This window comes from Microchirus variegatus (assembly GCF_963457635.1).
Source record: "Microchirus variegatus genome assembly, chromosome: 11".
NCBI classification, from domain to species: Eukaryota; Metazoa; Chordata; class Actinopteri; order Pleuronectiformes; family Soleidae; genus Microchirus; species Microchirus variegatus.
In genome coordinates, this window is record NC_139812.1 from 9,747,318 (window position 1) to 9,768,728 (window position 21,411).

General features: G+C 41.2%; 1 protein-coding gene across 1 annotated transcript; it reads left to right on the top strand.

Annotated features, from left to right (window-relative positions):
• Positions 1–20,346: 20,346 nt before the first annotated feature.
• Positions 20,347–21,234, top strand: olig3 (oligodendrocyte transcription factor 3; the record flags this gene model as incomplete). The annotated part of the gene is made up of 1 exon (XM_083897901.1): positions 20,347–21,234. The coding sequence occupies one exon, from the start codon at positions 20,347–20,349 to the stop codon at positions 21,232–21,234; it is 888 nt and encodes a 295-aa protein (XP_083754027.1).
• Between the last annotated feature and the right edge of the window lie 177 nt (positions 21,235–21,411).

A 21,411-nucleotide genomic window follows, 5' to 3' on the forward strand; every position in this document is an offset into this window, starting at 1 on the left:
TTCCTTGGATTTTCCATCAACCCACATCCAAGACATCTTCCTGGGCCGGGAGCTGGGTGCAGCCTATCATGAACAGGCCAGACTGGGAATTATCCACAGCTCCGTGCTGGAGTGGGGAGCCACAGTGAAAGCCTACACAGTCCAGACACACATAGACACGGATGGTTTGCTGCCATTTCCTGACCTCTACCTGCCAAAATTACCAGCAACACCTGTCATTTATGTCAGCTTTGTGTACTAACACCAAGCTGCTTTTAGATAATGAACATGAGCCAGTGTTTAGGACACGGATAAACCACTATCTCAAACTTCCTGCGAAAAAGGTACAGTCTGTAAGATAAGGCAACATCTATCTTACCTTTAACTTCCACACATGTAGTCTCCTACATGCCTATCTTCTTTTTTTTATTCTTTCATGTCTTCCCTTTATGGGTCACGACAGCAGATCATCTGCCTCCATCCCTTGTGTCCTGTTCTGTTACACCTACTCTTCATGCCCTCCTTAACATCCATGAACCTTCTCTGTGGTCTTTTTTCTGCCTAGCAACTCCATCTTCAACACCCTTTGTCCAATATATACATTATACTTTATTTCCAAACTATTCAATGAGCTGTCCCTAAAAAATGCTAATTTTGGTAACACTTTATAATAAATACACACTGTTAGCATTAGTTAAGCTTTAATAAATATATAATTCATCATTTGTAATGCATGAATACTCATTAGTATGTAGTTTATAAACACAGTTAGACATGTTTTACTCATCCCATCAGCTGAGGAACAGTGTCCAAATAGCTGCTGTACTCAAGCAGCCAATCAGCATCCACCTCCAACACATGAGCTCTTTGATTGACTTACAAGGGACTGCTGTCTCACCTCTCTCTGTGTGTCCAGCAGTCATTCAGTATATGAGTAAAACATTTATAAATGTGTTTATAAACTACATACTAATGATTATCAATGTGTTATGATAATAGTGTGTATTTATTATAACATGTAACCTTCATTTCTAACCCTGTCCACACAGGTCACTCCAGAATAAAAACCTCTGCATCTTCAGCTCTGTTGAAACCATCCAAGTTTCCTTATCCTCAGTCCTCTCTCCAGAGGATACACCGGACACCTTCTTGGCTGTGTTGCTCACCAATTCATCTGCATTTTCAGTCATCTGGTAACTCTTCACTACCTCTCAGATGCATTTCCTCCCTGAACTCTGCATAACATTCTACTTTTTTTCAGCTTCCACCATTTAAACCCTGGCTCTGCCTTCACTCGCTTTCTCGTCTTTGTTGTAGTCTCTTATCGCCTTCAGATTGCATCTTCTGCACAGTATATAATCCATCTGTGAACTTCTTCCTCCACTCTTATAGCTCACCCTATGTCCCTCTCTCTTCTTACAGTGTGTGTTTACCACAGCCATCCTTTTCGCAAAATCCCACAACCATCTCTCCTTCCACATTTCTCTCCTTGACCCCATACCAACCTCCTCATCACCTCTGTGATGTGATGCTGATAGCAGTCTGCTTCATCCAACGTACTCTTGTTTCTCTTCTAACTGACGACCTACGTTTTGTGGCAAAAGGCCTGTCAACGTTCAACATCACTCCTTCAGTTTCTCCATCAGCACTGGAGGCCGTTATTGTTAACCCAGGCTTCGACACATTCTGTGTTCTGCAGAATAGTTTTCAGTGGTCCACATATTTGATTTGGCCACAGTTGTATGCAAAATGCTTTTTCCTGACACAACCCTCCCACTTCTTTTTGAGCCTGGCACTAGGAGTACTCTGGTTGTCGCCCCCCAGTGGCCGAGTTAGCCTTCAATCATTAAAACTCAAAAACGTCTTTAGTTTGTTCATTGTGGGCCACTGTAAAAACTTGGTGGTCTAACATGGCAGCCTCTGTAGGAAGCACCATCTCCAGATGTTAATATAAATGGTCATTCTGGGGTAATGAAAGCAACAATTCCTAGTGTGATTGTACCCATTGTACATTAAAAGTATCACTATAATTATTTTGTCACCCAAATTTTACACACTGGACCTTTAAGACTGAGACACTGTGTGGATTCCTTCAAGCTGATATTAGAAGAAAAACAACACATACATGTGCCATGTGTGCACATATTTAGTCTATATGTAAAATTATTTTCGCCGCCTGCCAACCCCCCCACCTCCTCCATTTGAAGTGCACTTTATTTTCAAATTATATTAACAATGAACTGATATATATTATATTATTATATTATCCCCAAAATAAATGTTTTTTTTATTCCCCTGGTTTTCTGCTGCACAGCAAAGACATCCAGGTGTGTCTCAAAAACATCTGTAATTTAGCTGCTGAATTCACACTATCTATCCTAACTATCCTTAAGCAGATACTATACAAGTGTTGTCATGGATACCTGATTCATGTGTGAATAGGTTCAGTGAATGTGTGCTGTTTATTTAATTAATCAGTTTGAGGAAGTAAGAATTTGATTTGAAGAATTTGATCCACTGTTATTCTTTTCCCAAACAAGAGATTTTAAAGCTTTATTTTAACGTCTTGTCGGATCAAAACTGCTCTGTTCAGTCTTTATTATATTTCTTCATATAACAGAGAGAGGATTTTATTGCAAATCTACATATATTTCAGCTCAGAGTGAAGACACTGAGATCATTTTGAGTCATTAGAGCTGATTTTCCCTGCTGTCATACGTTTGCTACCGATATTGAACCACTAGGTGGCAGCAGATACATTTAAATCAAAAGACAGCGTTTGTTTTGCGTCTTATAATTTTATTTGAAAGTTATTTGTAACAACACACACGACATGTGTCATGTCATGACACAGCTCAGCACTTTAACTATGTTACGTGGAATGTTTATTGTATATTTTTTCTTTTATTGACAAAGGTACATTGCTATGTATGACCTGGTATTTATTCATTTAAAAGAAGTATGTACATGTTGACAACAAAAATAAATATTAAAAGAAATAAATTATTTACAGGTCACTTCCCTGTCCTGTAAATGTAGTACTTCATCACAAAAAAACCTACGTAATACTTCCAGAGTGCACAGTATTATAACCAGAATAATAATAATAACCTTTATATTTTATTTAATGTGTTTAATTGTCTTTGTGTGACTTTGCAAACTGGAGCTGCTTTATGCAACAAAAAAAACCCACATTGTTTTTGGACATTTTGCTGACAATAAAAAAAAAGGATCTCATCTAATGGAATTAAATAAACAAAAAATTCATTCAATCCATATTGAAATTGAAATACTTATGTATATATATATATATATGCATATTTATATATATATATATATATATATATATATGTACATGTGTGTGTGTGTGTGTATATATATTTATATATATGTGTGTATGTATATATGTGTGCGTATACATATATATATATATGTGTGTATGTATATATACATATATTTGACACATTAATCATGGAGCATGATTTGTCAGGTTCAATCCTGTGTGTGTCTGTGCGTGCGTGCGTACCGGCGGGCGTGCGTGCGTGCGGTGGATTTGTCTGTTTCAACGAGTGTGAGCACATTTTGCGCATAAGCGCGCGCGGCACACCTGCGGTAGAGCGTGGCATCTTAATGATCATAAACGTGCAGTTTCGTTCCCTCCATCGTCCGTGAATGTGAACTGACTCAGCCTGTTGATCCTGATTCACCTGAGAGAGAGAGAGAGAGAGAGAGAGAGAGTCAGATGATGAGGATGGTGATGATGATGATGTAAGGTCTGTGTGAACTGTGACCTGCACGTGAAATAATCTCAATCCGTGTGAACGCACACAGTAAATAGTGAAGTCTGTGTTTAAAGGTGGCTACAGGCCGAGAGTCCAGTCACTTGATTAGAAGTCTCTCTCTTTCCTTCTCTCCCCAGTCTTAAACCACGCTGCCGCCGTCTCCTCACCGGCAGTTCAGCAGTAAAGCATTTTTATCCTCACACGTTATTGTTCGCCGCCTCCTTGTAGGAGATGCGCCCATGTTCATTTTTTAAAAGGGCAAATCAGCCATAATTCAGTTTATAAACTGCGGCGCGCGGGGGAGAAATGCCTGCATGAATATTCATTAGAGTCGGCCGAACTGCCACGCTCGGTGATTCATTAGGCATATGTAAATATCACTCACTTTAATTGCCCCTAAACTGACTCAACATAATGTTGTCATTAGCAAATTATTACTTATTTGTGTTACTAATGGTACGGTATGGCGCGCGCAGTGTCGCAGCTATATGGAGTTACTTTTTATTATTAATCACAACACAAACACACTCATGTGGAAAGTGTATTATTTAAATAGTGTAACCTTTAAAACACTAAATTAAGAGTTTTTTTTTTTTTCAATCATAGGTTAAATGAAGTTAATTGTTAAAAACAATAACAAGTAAAGTGTATTTTATAGCTGTGTAAATGCCACAAGAAGCACAACCCTTAATCATTTTTTATGTTATTATTATTATTATTTATACACAGGCCTGTGTAAAAGACAGACAATCAAAAATGCTTAATCCACAACTCTCCATTAATAAACCGGTGTCTGCATCTAAATTATTCAGGCACTGATGTGCAACTGAAGTCCTTTAAAAGTGCAGTTCAATTAAATTTAACTGGAACCTGCAGATAAAAAAAAATAAAAATTGCAAACACTAAACATTTTAATTATGCACAGATAAGTGTTGACTATAGTTTTATATTTACTGTTCAATCTGCAGTATAGACTGTCTTAAACCTTTTTTTAAAAATTAAATTTTGACTACACGTTATAGACAGAAATGATAAATGTCACTTTGTGTACTGCAGTGTTGGATTAGTGGTCTGAAATACAGTCGGCATATGTTTGGTCTGTGCGCAAGTTTGGCTTTTTTCTGAATTCACAGGGACAATTCTCCAGGGATTAATTACATGTTGTGTATTTACAGCTGTGGGATTTATTTCATTGAACACAAAAAACAAAGCTGAGCATTAACTAAATCCTCTGACTCCATCCAACCAAACTAAACCCAAACTAGACTTTTCTTGTCATTTCTTTTCTCTCTTTTCTCCCCCTCTTAAATCCCTCCCCTGCTTGTCTCAGGCTGCACAACACGACTCAGTTTGGAGTTGTTTTATAGAGGCAGCAGCAGTTTGAAACAACAACCATGACAGAACAGGCCCACAAAACAGAGGGAGAGAAAGAAGGGGAGGCAGAGACAAATAACACTGTGTGTGTGTGTGTGTGAGGCACAGAGTGTGAGGGAGCTAATAAAGTAATGTGATGGATGATCTCCTTTCTCCCAGAGGGACCAGCACCATGTAAATTGGCCCACACAATGCATTATGGATAAGGCAGTTGAGATTATAGCTTGTTAATGTGCACCCACCCTCCCCACCCTTGTTCTTGCATCTTTCTCCCTCCCGCTCTCTCTCTCCCTCTCTCTTTCCATCCCTCTGTTTCGGCTCAGGCAGTGACATGGTCACCTCATTGTTGGGGCACGTGGGTCTTTTAGGTGCAGATGGAGAGGAGCTGCAGCGATCTGATCTGGCAGGTTTAGTATCAGGATGTTTGCGGAGCTGTGTGTGTGGGTGTGTTCATTTTTGGATGGCTGTCTTTGTGAGGCCCCCAAAAAACATAGAACCCTAGGAGTGAGGACATTAAAACCTGGTGTTAGGGTTAGAATTGGGGTTAGGTTTGAGTTGGGTTAGTTGTGATAATTAGGATAAGGGGATAGGGAATGCATTATGCGTGTGTGTCTGTGTGTTCATTCTTGGATGAGTTTTTTTGTGAGGCCCAAAACGACTTAGAAACCTATGGGAGTGAGGACATTTTGGGAAAGTGGGGACATTGTTGACGGTCCCCCATGTTCTGTCACCACTTAATATAGCCTTTTGAGTGTTAAAACCACCTAGTGTTAGGGTTAGGGTTAGAATTGGGTTTAGGTTAGAGTTAGGGGCTAGGGAGTGTGTTTTCTTGTGTGGGTATCTTTGTGAGGACCAAAGAACTTGGAAGGAAGTGAGGACACGTTGACAAAGACACATTCTGACACCCCTAAAAATGTCTTTTTCAGGGTTAAGACCTGGTTTAGGGTTAGACTTGTGTTTAGGTAAACATTGTTTTAGGCATTTTTTTGTGATGGTTTGAGTAAGAGGGTAGAGAATGTATTATGTCAATGAATGTCCTCACAATGACTGTATACAAACCCGTGTGTGTGTGTTAATATTCCTCACATCGTGAGGACCGACCTCCTGGTCAAAAACAGGATGTTCTCTCTTGTTGTTTGTGTCTTAGGCCTTAGGAGGACGTTTTGGCGAAATTAGCTCATTTTCATTTCCTGGTAAAACGTCAAAGATTTTAGGATTTAGATGTTCAGATGAAGTTTAAGTTCGGAGTGGTTGGTATGAGTTGTGGCTCAGCTCAGTTGGGCATTCGGAATGTCCTCACAACGATAGACAAACAAGCATGTGTGTTTGTGTGTTTCTGCAGCCAGCAGAGACAGTCGGTCAACAGGGGCCAGGGCTGTGGACATATGTCTCCTCCCTCCCTTCCAAACCCCCCCCCCCCCCCCCCCCATCAGTCGCCCTAAGAGGGTGCCAACCCATACACACACAACCTCCCTCCACCCGCTCCTCTCATACTTGCCTCCCTCCCTCCACCTTAGGCCGTTCCAGGGACCTGATGGACCATCTGTTGAAGTAGGAGCAGAGGAGCTGGTCTGCAGGAAATGCTACAGTGACATCTCTGTGTGTGTGTGTGTGTGTGAGAAGAGAGCGAGAGCCTCTGAGGAGATGGAGCACATATTGCGGTGTGTGTGTGTGTGTGTGTGTGTGTGTGTGTGTGTGTGTGTATGTGTGTGTGTGTGTGTGTGTGTGTGTGTGTGTGTGTGTGTGTGTGCGTGTGTGTGTGTGTGTGTGTTGGGGGTGTCCCTGCAGAAAGACTCTCTCAGCAAATCTGAGCTGTTATTTCTGCGTAAGTTTTCATCATTTAAAAATAATTGGTCATAAAGGACCGCACTATTAAAAACAAGTCTATACAAGTTATTAATGGACAGTATGTCATATTTTTGCTATGCGTTTTTATCATGCACCATTTGTTTTTATTTATTTTTAACCTTTTTATATACATGTTTTTCTTTAATATATATATATATATATATACATACATATTTTTTAGTGTATCCATGTACTTTTAGTCGTCAAGTGGCTTGTTTGATTTTTTATGATTTTTGTTTTACAACTTCTTAGTTGTAATTGTTAACATTGTTCAGAAAAGTGCTATAAATGACTATTTATCATTATTGTTAACTGACGGCATAGTGTATGTATCGGACCAAAAGTTACACAAAATCAAATCACCCGAAAGAGAAACCTAAATTTGTGTATAGATTGTACTCTAAGGAATCTTACTGTACATTATAAAGGATAACAAAGGCTATTCTATTCTACAGTATATAAAAGTACCATAATTACATACAGAACGTACAGTTTTCGCAGTCAAAACAACTGTTTTTGAACTGAATGCTTGACTTTTATTAATAGAATCCTACTTTCATATTTATATAAAGTATATACTACTATTTTATTTTGAAATGTGGTTGTGCTCCCTGTTTCCATTAACATTCTTTATGATTTTTGTTTGCCTCATACCAAAAGCACCACATGGTGTATTATCAAGACAAATAACCTGGAGAAAGACAGTAAAATTAGTTGCACTAAAAGGGTTTTTCATTTGGCATCTGACTACCAAGTGTAGTGTCCAGTGCAGGTCCACTGTAAATACTATTATTACTATTATTAAGTTTCATGTGGCCAAACAGTAACTCAATCATTTTTTGCTGTAATGGATCGGTTTACTCAAGAAATCTCCTAAATTGGTGACATGCTGTTATAAAGTGGTCAGTCGGGATTTGTTAAACATTATGTCATCTCTTTGCAGCATCATTCAGCAGCAGCTGAGTGCTCCTTTTAGTGAAAACAGTGTCCAGGACCCTGTAAGAAAACAGCTGAATGATCCCAGTGAGCGTTAAAACACCTGCACACACTGTGAGACTGAAGATCTGCTCAGATATTGGGATTTATATCTGAGAACTTAGTTATCTGAAGATGAGGTGAAGATATTAAACAGACTCCAGTCTGTTTTCTAAACGTTTGCATTTCCTTGCAAAACTATAATTGATTAAGAACCCAGTCTTTGCATCTAAAAATCTCACTATTTGAATCTAATTGTATGGCAAATGCAGTGTTTCTTGTTCCTTAGACATCGCATGTAAATTTACAATAGCACATTACAAAATGAAACTGTGTCACACTTTGCTTTTTTCATAGTTGACCTGCTCAAAAGTTGAAGCTACAACTAAATCAGGAGTGAGAACATGTATATATTTCAATAAAGCAAGAGTTGCAGCATACTTTTATTTTATTTTTGATTTGCATCACATGCTCTGAGAGGCAAAAACAATGTTTTCAAACTGTAATTGGTGGAAAACTGCAGCAGACAACAGACTCATTTCATCACTATTTGTTTCCCATTTACACTCAGTTAATATCAGCATACATTTTTCACCAGTTGATGAACAGAGAAGAATCAGCTAATGAGCAAAATAGTTTGAAAGTATTCTGAGTGTCAGAGAAGAGCAGAATCTCTCCAACCTTAAAAATCAGTGGTTACATGATATAATGAGGATTTAAAGTGTTTTCCCAGCTCAGGTTTAGCATGTGTGTGTGTGTGTATGTGTGTGTGTGTGTGTGTGTGTGTGTGTGTGTGTGTGTGTGTGTGTGTGTGTGTGTGTGTGTGTGTGTGTGTGTGTGTGTGTGTGTGTGTGTGTGTGTGTGTGTTGGCTGGACCCTCCACGGCTGTGTGTGTGGGTGGTTGCCTCCACCTATTACAACGGGTCACCTCTCTCTCATGGAGAGTTTTCACGGCTGTGGAGCGGATTAGGAGCAGGGAGACGGTCTGAGTGAGCGGAGGAGAGAGAGCGAGAGAGAAGGGAGGAGGAGGAGAAGAGATTACCGGGCAGGGTGAAGGAGGAAGGACGGACTCACAAAAAGGGAGCATGAGCATCTAACTCGAACATTTGTCAAAGATGTGAGGCTGACACTCATCCGGAGTGTCCGGGTGTACAGTGATGTGAAGGAACAAGTGAATGCTGGCATCTGATCACGAGTGGCTGCGTTGACAAAGACGTGAGGATAATCTTGGGTTAAAGAGAAACTACTAATTGAGTTAGGATTATATATTTTTCAACCTTCCACAATAAAGATGGTGGTCAAACAACAGGTATATTAGGGCTGGATGATTGCCAAATCCTTTAAAAAGACAATTAAGTTTCAAACCAGTAGATATTGATAATGATCACAATAAAATGTCAAGAGAGTGCAAGTGCGTGCACATTTGGGGATTAGGTAAATTGGACACTCTAACTTGACTATAGTTTTGCGTGTGAGGATGGCCGTTTGTCTCTATGGCTAACTTTACACGACAACGATCTGAACACAAACCGCAAAAGTGGCGTTGCGTTCCCACTTTTTATTTGGCGTTTTTGACGAGCGTCTTTGGGTGGAAATCTGCACGCACACGGTGATGCAAAAGTTTGTGAAATTTGATGTAGTATGCCACTATGTAGTATGTAATACATGCCAAAACATGATTTCAAAACATAAACATAATTTGCAGTCTGCAAAAGTTCTGTATGTTATTTGAACATTATTCCTGAGTCTCTGTGACATATTAGGAGGTTTTTACGGCCAGTGCTTTAGATTTATTACATAATGCACCTTTAAATATAGTTTTACGGCAAAGAAAAGAGTTGCTGAAACCTGTTCATTGTGGATTTAAGCTGGGCAGATCTCATGATGCTTATACAATCTAACAAACTTAATAAAGTCTATATAGATGCATAGATAGACAGATAGATAGATAGATCGATCTAGACATGAGTTACACGTGTCTATGTTTACAAACAAATAAGCAAATATATGTTAATTAACCCTGCTCTAATGTTAAGACTTCTGGCAGTGAGTGGACCTCTTGAGGTCATCTCGTAGGTTATGGTCTGGACTCTGACTGGGCTGATTTTCTTTGTTTGACTTTAGTCTGAACATCACTTATGTCCCAGTTCAGTATCACTGTCCTGGTGGACAGTCACGTCCATGACAGGACACTATGTTCTATGCAAACATGCACACATTTGCACATAGAGCACAAGACAGCACTGAATATTCATGATGTAGTGCTGCCCGAACAGCCAGAAGGGGTTAAACGAGAAGATATATATGTGTATATATATAATATATATATACGTTTCCTTATGAACTGTTTACTTCACATTTTAGTGACTTTGTGAACGGAGCCTGAAGGTGATTAAGACTTAAGTGAACCACACATTAAATGAGACAAAGTTTCTCGTTTACAATTAGGGTGTGAACTATGGTCTTAACTGCCGTTACACACACACACACACACAGGGAGCACTGGCTGCCAGTTGGTCTTAAAGAGGCAAATTCCTCTGCAGCATTTTCTCAACATCGTAAAGCGTCTGCTGTTAAAGCGATGTTTTTTCAATCCGTCTGCTCTCCCTGACATTTCCAGATAATGTTGGCGTTAGGTTGATTTGGGGGAATTTGCACACCATATGCTGCTGTGTCAAACACCTACATTTAAGCCGGCGATAGCTCTGCATTCCCTAATAGGAGCATCATTGCCGCTTGTTTATCTAATGCGCCTGTTAATGTTATTTATTGTGAGTTTGCCCGCTACCCAGCTCCTCCATGCATGCTAAGGAGACAGACATAAGATATGCAAATGCTAACGTCGGCCCAACTTCACGGCAGTAAAACAAAGCATTTGCATTTGATGTAGCACATAATAAACTGGTTATTAGCATTTTAAATGCGTCAAACAAAGTTGAAAAATGTGGCCTGTTTTATGTTGCTGCATGCTGACAAAAAACACACACACACACACACACACACACACACACACACACACACATACACATGCGACACATGCCCCGGAACACGTGCAGAAAAGTGTGCGTGTGCACACACATAAATATAAAAGTGCAGCACACGGGAGCAAAGTGGTGTCACGAGGCAGAGAGGAGCAGGAGGACAGATGATGCGTTTGATGAAGTTGTTTCTTCTCTCAGTCTCCGTCTCTTTCTCGCCATCATTCATCTCGGTGATGATCCATCCTTCCGAGCACAGGAGACACAGTCTGTTTCAGATTTGAGAAGAACAGTCTGAGTTTACCACCACTGTGTCTGCTCCACTATCCAGGATATGACCATGTCAAATGTTGGTATTACAAGCTTCATGAGACAAACGCAGTCCCACCAGCTGTTGTGAAACTCAAAGTGAACATTGACATCCAGTTGCAAATAAACTCCCATTTTGATGCCTTAGATTCAGATGCATGTGAGTCTTTGCAATAGATTAGATAGATAGAGATTAGAGATAGATTACAACATTTATATCATGTTCTATTGAAAAAAAACCTGCTTGAGACCATTCATTCCTCAGGAAAGTGATTAAGACATAGTCTCATTTCCCTTCACACCTCTGTCCTTCTTCCTGGGCATCACTTTCAAACTTTTTATAAACAATCTATTTAATTTCTTTGTGTTTTTCCTGATTCTCTAGGACATTTGGTTGCAATATGTGGCATATTTAAGGATTTATTTATGTGTTTATTTTTGCCCAATTTACTTAAAGGTGCCATATGTAAGAATGTGGCCAAAAACGGTTACTACATTCAAATTCAAAATACTGAGGTCTTTTAGGTTTCGTTTTCTGGCGTAACTGGCAACCCGTGGTTGCTCGGCAGCCGAGACTCTACTGACTGCAATGATTGGTAGATGGCGGTAGGTGGCGCCACATGCTAAAACATGATTTCAAAACATAAACATGATTTGCAGTCTGCAAAAGATTTTTTTAATGCAAATATTTTGGCTGTACTGTTGTTGTTGGTGAGTTCAGTTTGTTATATGAACATTATTCCTGAGTCTCTGTGACATATTAGGAGGATTTTATGGCCAGTTGCTTTAGATTTATTACATAATGCACCTTTAAAGCTAAGGTGTGTAACTCCTAGTTTTGTCCTCTCATTGGTCCATGTTACATCACACTACTGCAGTGGCTACAAACAGCCGGTTTTATTTATTTTGACTGTATCCAAAAAACACATTACAGACCTCAGTCTCGGTTTCTTCTCGTCCGATAATCCACAGCTTTGTCTAAAATGAGCAAAGGGGGCGTTGAAAGGCTTATGTTTTATTGCCCTCTGTTACCCAGAAAATCTCCGACAGAAGGAGCGCAGAAGGAGGAGAGGAGGAGCGCAGAGTGCAGGAGGAGAACTGTCTGAATTGGGTTTTCATTAGCAGATAATGATGTGATAATCTCTCTCAGAGAGGAACCAGGCCTTACAACCTGACACACACACACACACACACACACACACACACACACACACACACACACACACACACACACACACACAGGTTTGCAGCTATTCTTTTCAGCAAGGATGCTGCCTTGTTCCAAACCTTAAACATAACCATTTAATGCTTTGACCTAACCACAATTAAGGTTCTGGCCATAAACTTAACCAGTTCTTCAGAAATGAGGTTCTGCCTTGTGAAGCCCAGGTTTTGACCTCCCTCACAGGGTTTATGCCAGAAAAGGTCCAAAAGACACACACACACACACACACACACACACACACACACTGCACCTAATTGACTTATTTTAGACATCCTTACCAAAACGTTGTCCCATCCTTAACCATAAGTGTTCATATATGACCTCTTTGGGCTACCACAAAAACGAGCACATTTGCACGCACACACACGCACACACACACACACACACACACACACACACACACACACACACACACACACACACACACACACACACACACACACACACACACACACACACACACACACACACACACACACACACACACCAGCACTTAACCAGCCTCCAGCCCGGCCCACCAGCTCTTGCAACAAGCTTCTCCTTTTAAGTGTCCCTTTCAGTACAGGACAATCAGACACCTCCCATTGCCTCCTTTCAGGCCGCAGCTCGAACCTCGCCTCCTCTCCTCCGCCCATTCTCCTCCCTGTGTCACTTTGTGTCCGCTTACCCCCCTCGCAATGGGTGCACATGACCAGAAAATGAAGCAGGGGTCTCTGCAAGCGGAGAATGAAAGCAAGTATGTTTGTGTATTTGAGAGAAAGCGAGAGCGACGGAGAGAGAGATTAACGTGTCGGATTCATGCTGGTGTGATGGTGTGTGAGCAGTGTGTGTGTGTGTGTGTGTATTTTTTGCCTCTTTAGGACTTTATTCCTGGCACAGATACTGATCATAAGGATCAGTCGTCCTCATAGACACCAAAACCTGGTCCTAATGAGGTTGAACTTGATAATGCTTTTTTTTTTTTAATGAATTGAAGTCAATTCAGTTTCCTTACTGCACAAACCTGTGCGTATGTGTGTGTGGAAAAGTTTCCCATTTTAGGAAATGGACTCATGAGAAGATTGACACCTCTGTCACAAATACCCATCCTGTTTAAATCTGAGTTTAAACACATTTTTGACCTGTGGGGATGCATATAATCGGCATTCACTCTGTCCTGGGTTAAATCACTCTGCAATGCATGTGGGGGTTTTTCCACTTTGGATGAGCAGGCAAATGTTTTCTTCATCTGCTTCATTTCTGGCCACGATGCAAATTGCTGCATCATTTTTGGTGCAACACTGTAAACCACATTCTTTTTTCCAGCCCTTAGCATATAGCTGTTAGCCTATAATGAATGTGTGTAGCAGACATCAGTTTTTACAACGTGGAACAGCACTCGATATACTTTATTTCATCATTCGGATCAAATGAACGATTGATTGACAGAGAGATTGAAAAATTAATCACTGTAATTGTCACTGAGCTCCATGGATGTTGTGGGGTTTCTTTCTTCCTCTCTTCTGTCTCAGGGGTGGGAGAGAAAAAACCCCATCACAGGCCAGAACAAGCACTGGCAGTGGGAAAGGTGTTAATTGCAGTTCTTTAGCTGGTTCACCCAGGTTCAAGTATCTTAGGTCTACCTGCTAATTTTAGTGTCAGCGGTCATTTCGAGGTCATTTAGCATATGGTAGCATAGCTTGGCACGAAGACTGGAAACATCTGCTGGTCCGTGTCTGACTGAAGAAACTCAATACCACGTTGGTTTTTAAGCTGAATGGAAAACAACATAACATCAGGATGAGGTCAAATATTAGAAAACCAGAGGAGAATAAAAAATATTTTTAATTATTTTCTTAGTAGGTAATGGTAAATCTGTACTTACTTTTTCTATACTCAATTAAATTACAGTTGGAGAATTAAAGACAGGGTTCCTAACCTATTCCAGTCTTTTTGGCATTTAACAACAGCTGGGTATAAACGTTTACGAGGAAATAATGTATACATTAGAACTACCCTGATTATCATATAAATTAATGGTTTTATGGGCTTAAATTCAGGGCCCTGGGTTTATTTTATTTGTATTTTCTTTTAAGTGGGAATTAATCTAATAATACCCATTGTTAACATTGTCATTGTGGGCTGAAAAGTCATACATACCCTTTTTGTTACCAGTGATGTTATTGTTTTCACTCATCTGTCAATTTGGTGTTATGTGAAATGAGTCATGAGTCTTAAAATAATTATTAATGTTTATCTGTTTGCTTTACAAAAAGGTTGAAAACTAATATTGTATTACCTCACTATAAAGAAATATAAAATTGCAGTAAGGCTTTAGATTAGGGAACACATGCATATATGTAGCATACTAGCCCTTTATTAGTTATCATTAAGCACATATTAACACCATATAGGAAAAATCTTAATTCATGTGGTAATAGCGGTAGAATAAGGTGTTAATACGTGCTTAATGATTACTAATAAAGGGCTAATATGCTCTTATATGTTAGTAAGCACCTAGTTAATGGTGAATATGTGTTCCTTATACCAAAATAGCTAAGTACAATTAGAAGAAACCACTTTATTAAGTTTGTTAGTTAGTGTTAACATCATGAGATCTGCCCTGCTGCGGGATTGAACAGATCTGTCAGTCTTAGTTGGCAAAACACGGATTCAAATTCAAATTAAATTGTTAACTTTTCCTCACATCAGTAAACATCGCTCTTTTCCAGAAAGACAGTTAGGGAACACGCGACGTGTGCAGCTGTGCGTCGGGCTGGAAAATATACAGTATGTGAGAAAGTGTCCTTGCTTCTGTTTGATGAAACTTTTCATCAACATGCCTCAGAAAGCTTTGAGCTGCCAAATCTCCATCAGAGCGTGTTCAGACAAAGAGAAGTAACAACATGAAGGTATGTTTTTTCCATTACTGAGATGTTAATTTGACTTGTTTTTGGCTAATTAACGCCAATGTCTTCCAAGAATAAAACAGCCCCGCAAATATTAATTAGTACCTCAACATTGACTGTGAGGTCTGTAATTAAGGAGCTTTTCATCGTTTGATCATCACTATAATTAAAGGGCTAGTGGTATTTTCTGAACGTTTGTTACATTTCTGAAAAACAAGAGAGAGAAAGACAGAAATCTTATTGATATTCACTTTTTACCCAGAATACAGTGAAACAAGGCTTTTAACAGTTAGAAACATTTCTCAGAGTTGAGGCACGGCATTTGTGTCTCAAATGTTACACAAAAAAATTATTATTATTATTATAATAATATAATCGTTGAAATACTTTTCTGATGGAAGATGGAGCGTTTCACTCTCACTTCTTGTGTTGATGTTTTCCATCTGCTGTTTGAATCGTTCAGCTTTTGTGAAATCTCTTTTTGAGCGACTTCAAACTGCAGTTTGACGCTCTCTTTAATGGGAAACATGAAAGGAGCACGGCCCAACAGTTACATTTGGTCAGATATGTTAGAGGATTACAATAAAAACTTAACTAAACCTTATAATTTAATTTAATCTGCATGTAAGCAACATCTGTTTCCTAATGGAAAGAGTTTGATTTTTTTTTATATAAATGCATTAAAATGTGAGGATAAATGAAAAAAACTAATGACAAATATATGCTCATTTTGTAGTTCTGGTCAACAAACAGTTGGTAAATGTCTCTAGCAAAATAGAACAGAATATGTACATTCTCTTGACTTTGCTGCACATATATGTGCTGCATGAATGTGTGAGTGAATGGGTGAACTGTAGTGTAAAGCACTTGATTTTGGTCATGATTCCATGCTGTACTTGTTACAGCATCAAAACATGCAGTAGACCATTTATCATGTAACTGAATCTGGATATTTTTCTCATATATCATCCTGGCCTAAAGAAATCCACTTAATAACAGTTCACTGTTAGTCATCAACGAGACTTACAGTCATTTCCATAACACTTGTAATAACTGACACTATAAATATATATATATATATGCCTGAAGTCAATGTTTTGTAGTTTGTTTCACTCCGATGACTTTGCCTGTGACCTTGACCTTGTGTCTCCCTCCAAGTGTTGATTGTCTTCTGACGAGCGCTGAGCTCCTTTCAGCTCAGAGTTCAGCCGATCAGTTAAAGCCGTCAGTGATAGTGAAACTTGTTGCTAACTGTACTGTCTGTCTTCAAATGCTGATTGAGGTGGGGGGGGGGGGGCTCTATTCACTGTTTACTGCCCTGAGATCATTAGAGGGGACCTTGTTTCCTTGCCCACCCACGAGACAGAGAGAAAACCTTATAGGCTCACTGTAGACTTTATTTAAAAAAGAAAAGATCATTCTGGAACTCAATCACAATCACCCAACATATGAATCCAAGTTGGATGACGTTTCATTTTAATTTAGGGGAGAGTCTGGAGCCATTTTCCAAACCTGCCATTGCAGAGTGAGCTGCACATACACGACACTGGTGCTCTAATGTTGTGGCTTATCCTTCAATATCTGTGGTCTTGTTTTTTTACAGTTAATACAGTTTATCATTAGCTCCTGATGACATTGTTATGACACTGTTGTGTTGGACAGAAATCTTATTAGGCAATCATGCTTCAATAACGTGTGTTTTACAACTCTGGACTCCATCTATCCAACACTTAAAGGGGGTTGGAAGGATGAGGGCGAGCCGGCTGAATGGATTGATGGATGGATGTTTGTAGATTTGTCAGTTCTGGTGCAGATTAATGAACAGAAATAGGTATAGTTTTGTATGTGTATTGTGAAAAGAAAACAATTTTCATAGAATTTCTCATGCACTTCTAGTCAAGAACATCCTCTCAAATACATTCAAATGCAAAGCATTCTCACTTGAATTTGGATTAACAATAATTATTCCCGTATTGCTAGATTATTTACCTGAACCAACATTTTGAGCCATTACTGCAGGCAACATGTTCAAGTTTCACCCAAAATCTGTTGTGATTTTTTTGTTGTCGTCCAAAACAGTGATCATATCCTTGTAGTTCTGGCAGCTCTTTTACTGCCCAGAGAACTGGCCTGATAGGACTAAGCGCTAGAGAGAGGGAAAAAGAAAGAAAAGAAGAGCGCAAAGAAGAAGAGGTAGAGGCAGAGAGTCCCAGAGAAGGAGAGAGGGTTTTTTTAAAAAAAAGATGCAAACAGAGGTATTAAAGGAAAGCGAAGAGCCTCTGCAGTGAAAAGAGCACATTAGGGGCGACCTGCTGTGACAGTAGTGAGCGGAATGGTGAATAACTGCCTCCATTTAGACCAGTGTCCTGGTGGTGTGGAGCTGGGCGCCTCAGATGGACACACACACACACACACACACACACACACACACACACACACACACACACACACACACACACACACACACACACACACACACACACACACACACACACACACACACACACACACACACACACACACCTTCTCTGAGCTCTCCTCTGTCCCTCTCATTCACACATTTCTCCACATTGGCCGGATTAGGAACACTTTCTCTTGGGTGTGCGAGGCTGCCCCGCACACAAAGAAACACTTGGGGACAGGATTAGTAGGCTTACAGCGGATTCACATATGTCCAGTTCAAGCAATTGGTATTCAAAGCTTTACACGTTCAAATGCCACCAAGAGAGAGCAAAGCCGACGAGCGCTTTTCTTTGCATTGGCAGCACCTTTATGAGAAGGGCTCTTTTGCTGGGCCAACAATGAGGCAGTGAATACACATTTTTACTGTTCTACCAGGGGGATCTTATTGGAGACGGATAGAAGGCTGAGCAGAGTCTGAGGCAGACTTTATTATCCAGGTTTGAAGTGCTGGCTGACTGGACTGGCCGTGTGTGTGTGTGTGTGTGTGTGTGTGTGTGTGTGTGTGTGTGTGTGTGTGTGTGTGTGTGTGTGTGTGTGTGTGTGTGGGTGGGTGGGTGGGTCTACGTAGATGGATGGATGGAGAGACAGACGGATGGATTGATGGAGGGATGTTGAGGTGGTGGTCAAAGGAGGAGTGCTTCAGTAGTTACTTCCACGTGTTATTGTTCTTCCACTCCACCTCCACAAAACAGATCTGGAGGAGACTCTTCAGAGTGGAGAGAGCGCTCTCTCAGCAGCTCAACATAAACAATGACTGACTCACTTTAGTGTCACAACATTTAGACATCACTGTGTTCCCCAATGTTTCCTGGTAGCAATACGTACTTGTACACTGAAAAGAAAACGGTTGACAAACTCAACAAAGTTGTCTTCATATCACTTAACTTAATTCAATTAGGTGTCACCAATTGAAGAAATATTTTTGAGTTTGTCAACCATTTTCTTTTTTTCAGTGTATTTATTTTCATAATTTGGTATTTAAATGTTGATGCTCATTAATATGCATTATCCCCACTGAAATAAATAAATAAATAGATTATCCCCTGAGGCTTTAATATTTTACAAATATGTCGTTTTTCAGTTGAGTCCCTGCCGCCTGTAATTTTTGTGCACACCACTGTTGTATGTAGTTTTTTTTTTTTTTTTTTTTTTTTTAAAGAATGGCAATAGACAAAATAAAATAAAACGTTCCTATTATATTTGAGACTATATAATAATATGAATGAAATGAGTGATGGCCCCTTAAGAATGCCATGAAAGGACTAGAGGTTTTTACGAGGGTCCGGCAGACATGAGGTATCTGGGTAAACTCTGACGCCCACATGCTGCCATATGGCCAGCAGAGTGCCGGAGTGTCGGAGCGGCCGTGTTACCTCTGTCCCAGCGGAGGCCCTGCTCCCCTGCTGCAGCGGGAAAGGACAGGAGCCGCCGTTGAATGGGGAAACAATATCCCCCCTTTTCACCATTCCTCGTCATTCCATCGGGAAACCGTGATGCAGCGGCCGAAGCGCGCGGGGACTTCTGGTGTCAGTGGACATACACACCACTGTGTGTGCGCGTGCGTGCGTGCGTGTGTGAAAGAGAGAGAGAGGAAAACATGAAGAGGAGGAATGGAGCATTTTTTTCAGGACCGATAGATCAAAACTTGTTTTTAAAACAGTCATTTTACACAAATGTATTGCTCTTGTGCGTAAGATTTACGCACAAAATGCGCAACAGACGGCAATGTTTTTTTTCCCAGCTGCTGCAAAAATTAAATTAGAGGAAAAAAATATTCTTAGGAAAGACTTTCTAGTAAAAAAAAAATCTCATGAGAGAAATAAAAAGATAGAATTTTAAAATGATTTACTTGTATTACAAGTCTCAACCAGAAAGAGAAAATGCGCACCAGACTAAATCTGTTTTCTGTTGTTGGGAAAATAAAATGCATTATTAACACTTTATATGACAAGTGTTACTATTACAAAAATAGAACGTTTCAGAAGAGAAGAGAAGAGAAGAGAAGAGAAGAGAAGAGAAGAGAAGAGAAGAGAAGAGAAGAGAAGAGAAGAAGCTGTGGCCTCCAGCAGTGTTTTGACAATAGCCGTGAATGGTTGCGCACCGTGGTCACCGGGACAGTCAAAGCACACCGCCCCCTTTTTAACGGGCACGTCATCCTCCTAACGAGGCGTTATGAATAGGAAAGCCGCTTTTGTCTGCCCGCGTGTATAAATACCCTCTAACAGCGTCCTCCTCACCGCAGACACACACACTAACAGAGAGAGAGGCAGGCGCAGAGAAGAAGAAGAAGTGGTCACTGATGTGATTGAAGGACGGAACTTGGGATACGGACAACATAGGGTGACTCTAACGACTTACGCGCCAGAAAGTGAGTGAGTGAGGAGAGAGAAGGGAGAGGAGACAGAGGAGGAGAGAGAGAGAGAGAGAGAGAGAGAGAGAGAGAGAGAGAGAGAGAGAGAGAGAGAGAGAGAGAGGAGGAAGCCAGGACGCGACCTCCTACCCAACCTTGGAAGAGAACCCATAAAATGCATTCAGACTCCAGCCCGAGCAGCAGAGCCTCTTCCCCGGGCATGGACCGCATGTTTCTCCGAGACCACCTCCCACACCACCACCACCACCTCCACCACCTCCACGTAGGCTCCTCCGTGTCCTCCTCCACGCAGAGCGAGCAACTGCGCCAGAAGATAAGCAGTGACCTGCTCACTGGAGACCCCAAGTCAGTGGGAAGCAGCAGCAGCAGCAGCAGCAGTAGCAGCAGCAGCAACAAGTACAAACTGAAGAAAGCAGTCACCGAAGAGGAAATGTACCAGCTCCGTCTCAAGATCAACGGCCGGGAACGGAAGCGCATGCATGACCTCAACCTGGCCATGGACGGCCTGCGCGAGGTGATGCCCTACGCGCACGGGCCCTCGGTGCGGAAGTTGTCCAAGATCGCCACGCTGCTTCTCGCCAGGAACTACATCCTGATGCTCACCAGCTCCTTGGACGAGATGAAGCGGCTGGTGGGTGAGATTTACGGCGGCCAACACTCGGCCTTCCACTGCGGCACCGTGGCTCACCCCGCCAGCGCCGGTGGACACTCCGGGGGCCCCGCCGCTGCAGCCGCAGCCGCCGCCGCCGCTGCCGCAGCAGCGCACCAGGTGCATCCTCTTCTCGGGAGCGCGCTGTCCACCTCCACATCCTCCACTCTGTCGAGCGCGCTCCCGGGGCTCACGTCTATCCGGGCTCCACACCCCCTGATGAAAGGTTCCCCGGCTGCGCCCCCGGCCTTACAGCTGGGTTCTGGCTTCCAGCACTGGGCCGGGCTGCCGTGTCCCTGCACCATCTGTCAGGTTCCCCCTCCCACGCACATCCCCATCACCTCCACCGGCCTCACGAGACTCACGGGGGAGGGCAAGGACGGGATGAAATGATGCCCGGACTGTCTGCTGTGACAGACGATGTTTGTAAATAGACACCTGACTGAGGGCATGATGATGATGATGATGATGATGATGGGGATTCGGCCTCACTGCTGCATGCTGTTATCGTCTGTTTTCTTGTGTGGCGTAAATGAGAAAAAGACAGTGTTATTTTCTACCTTGTAACAA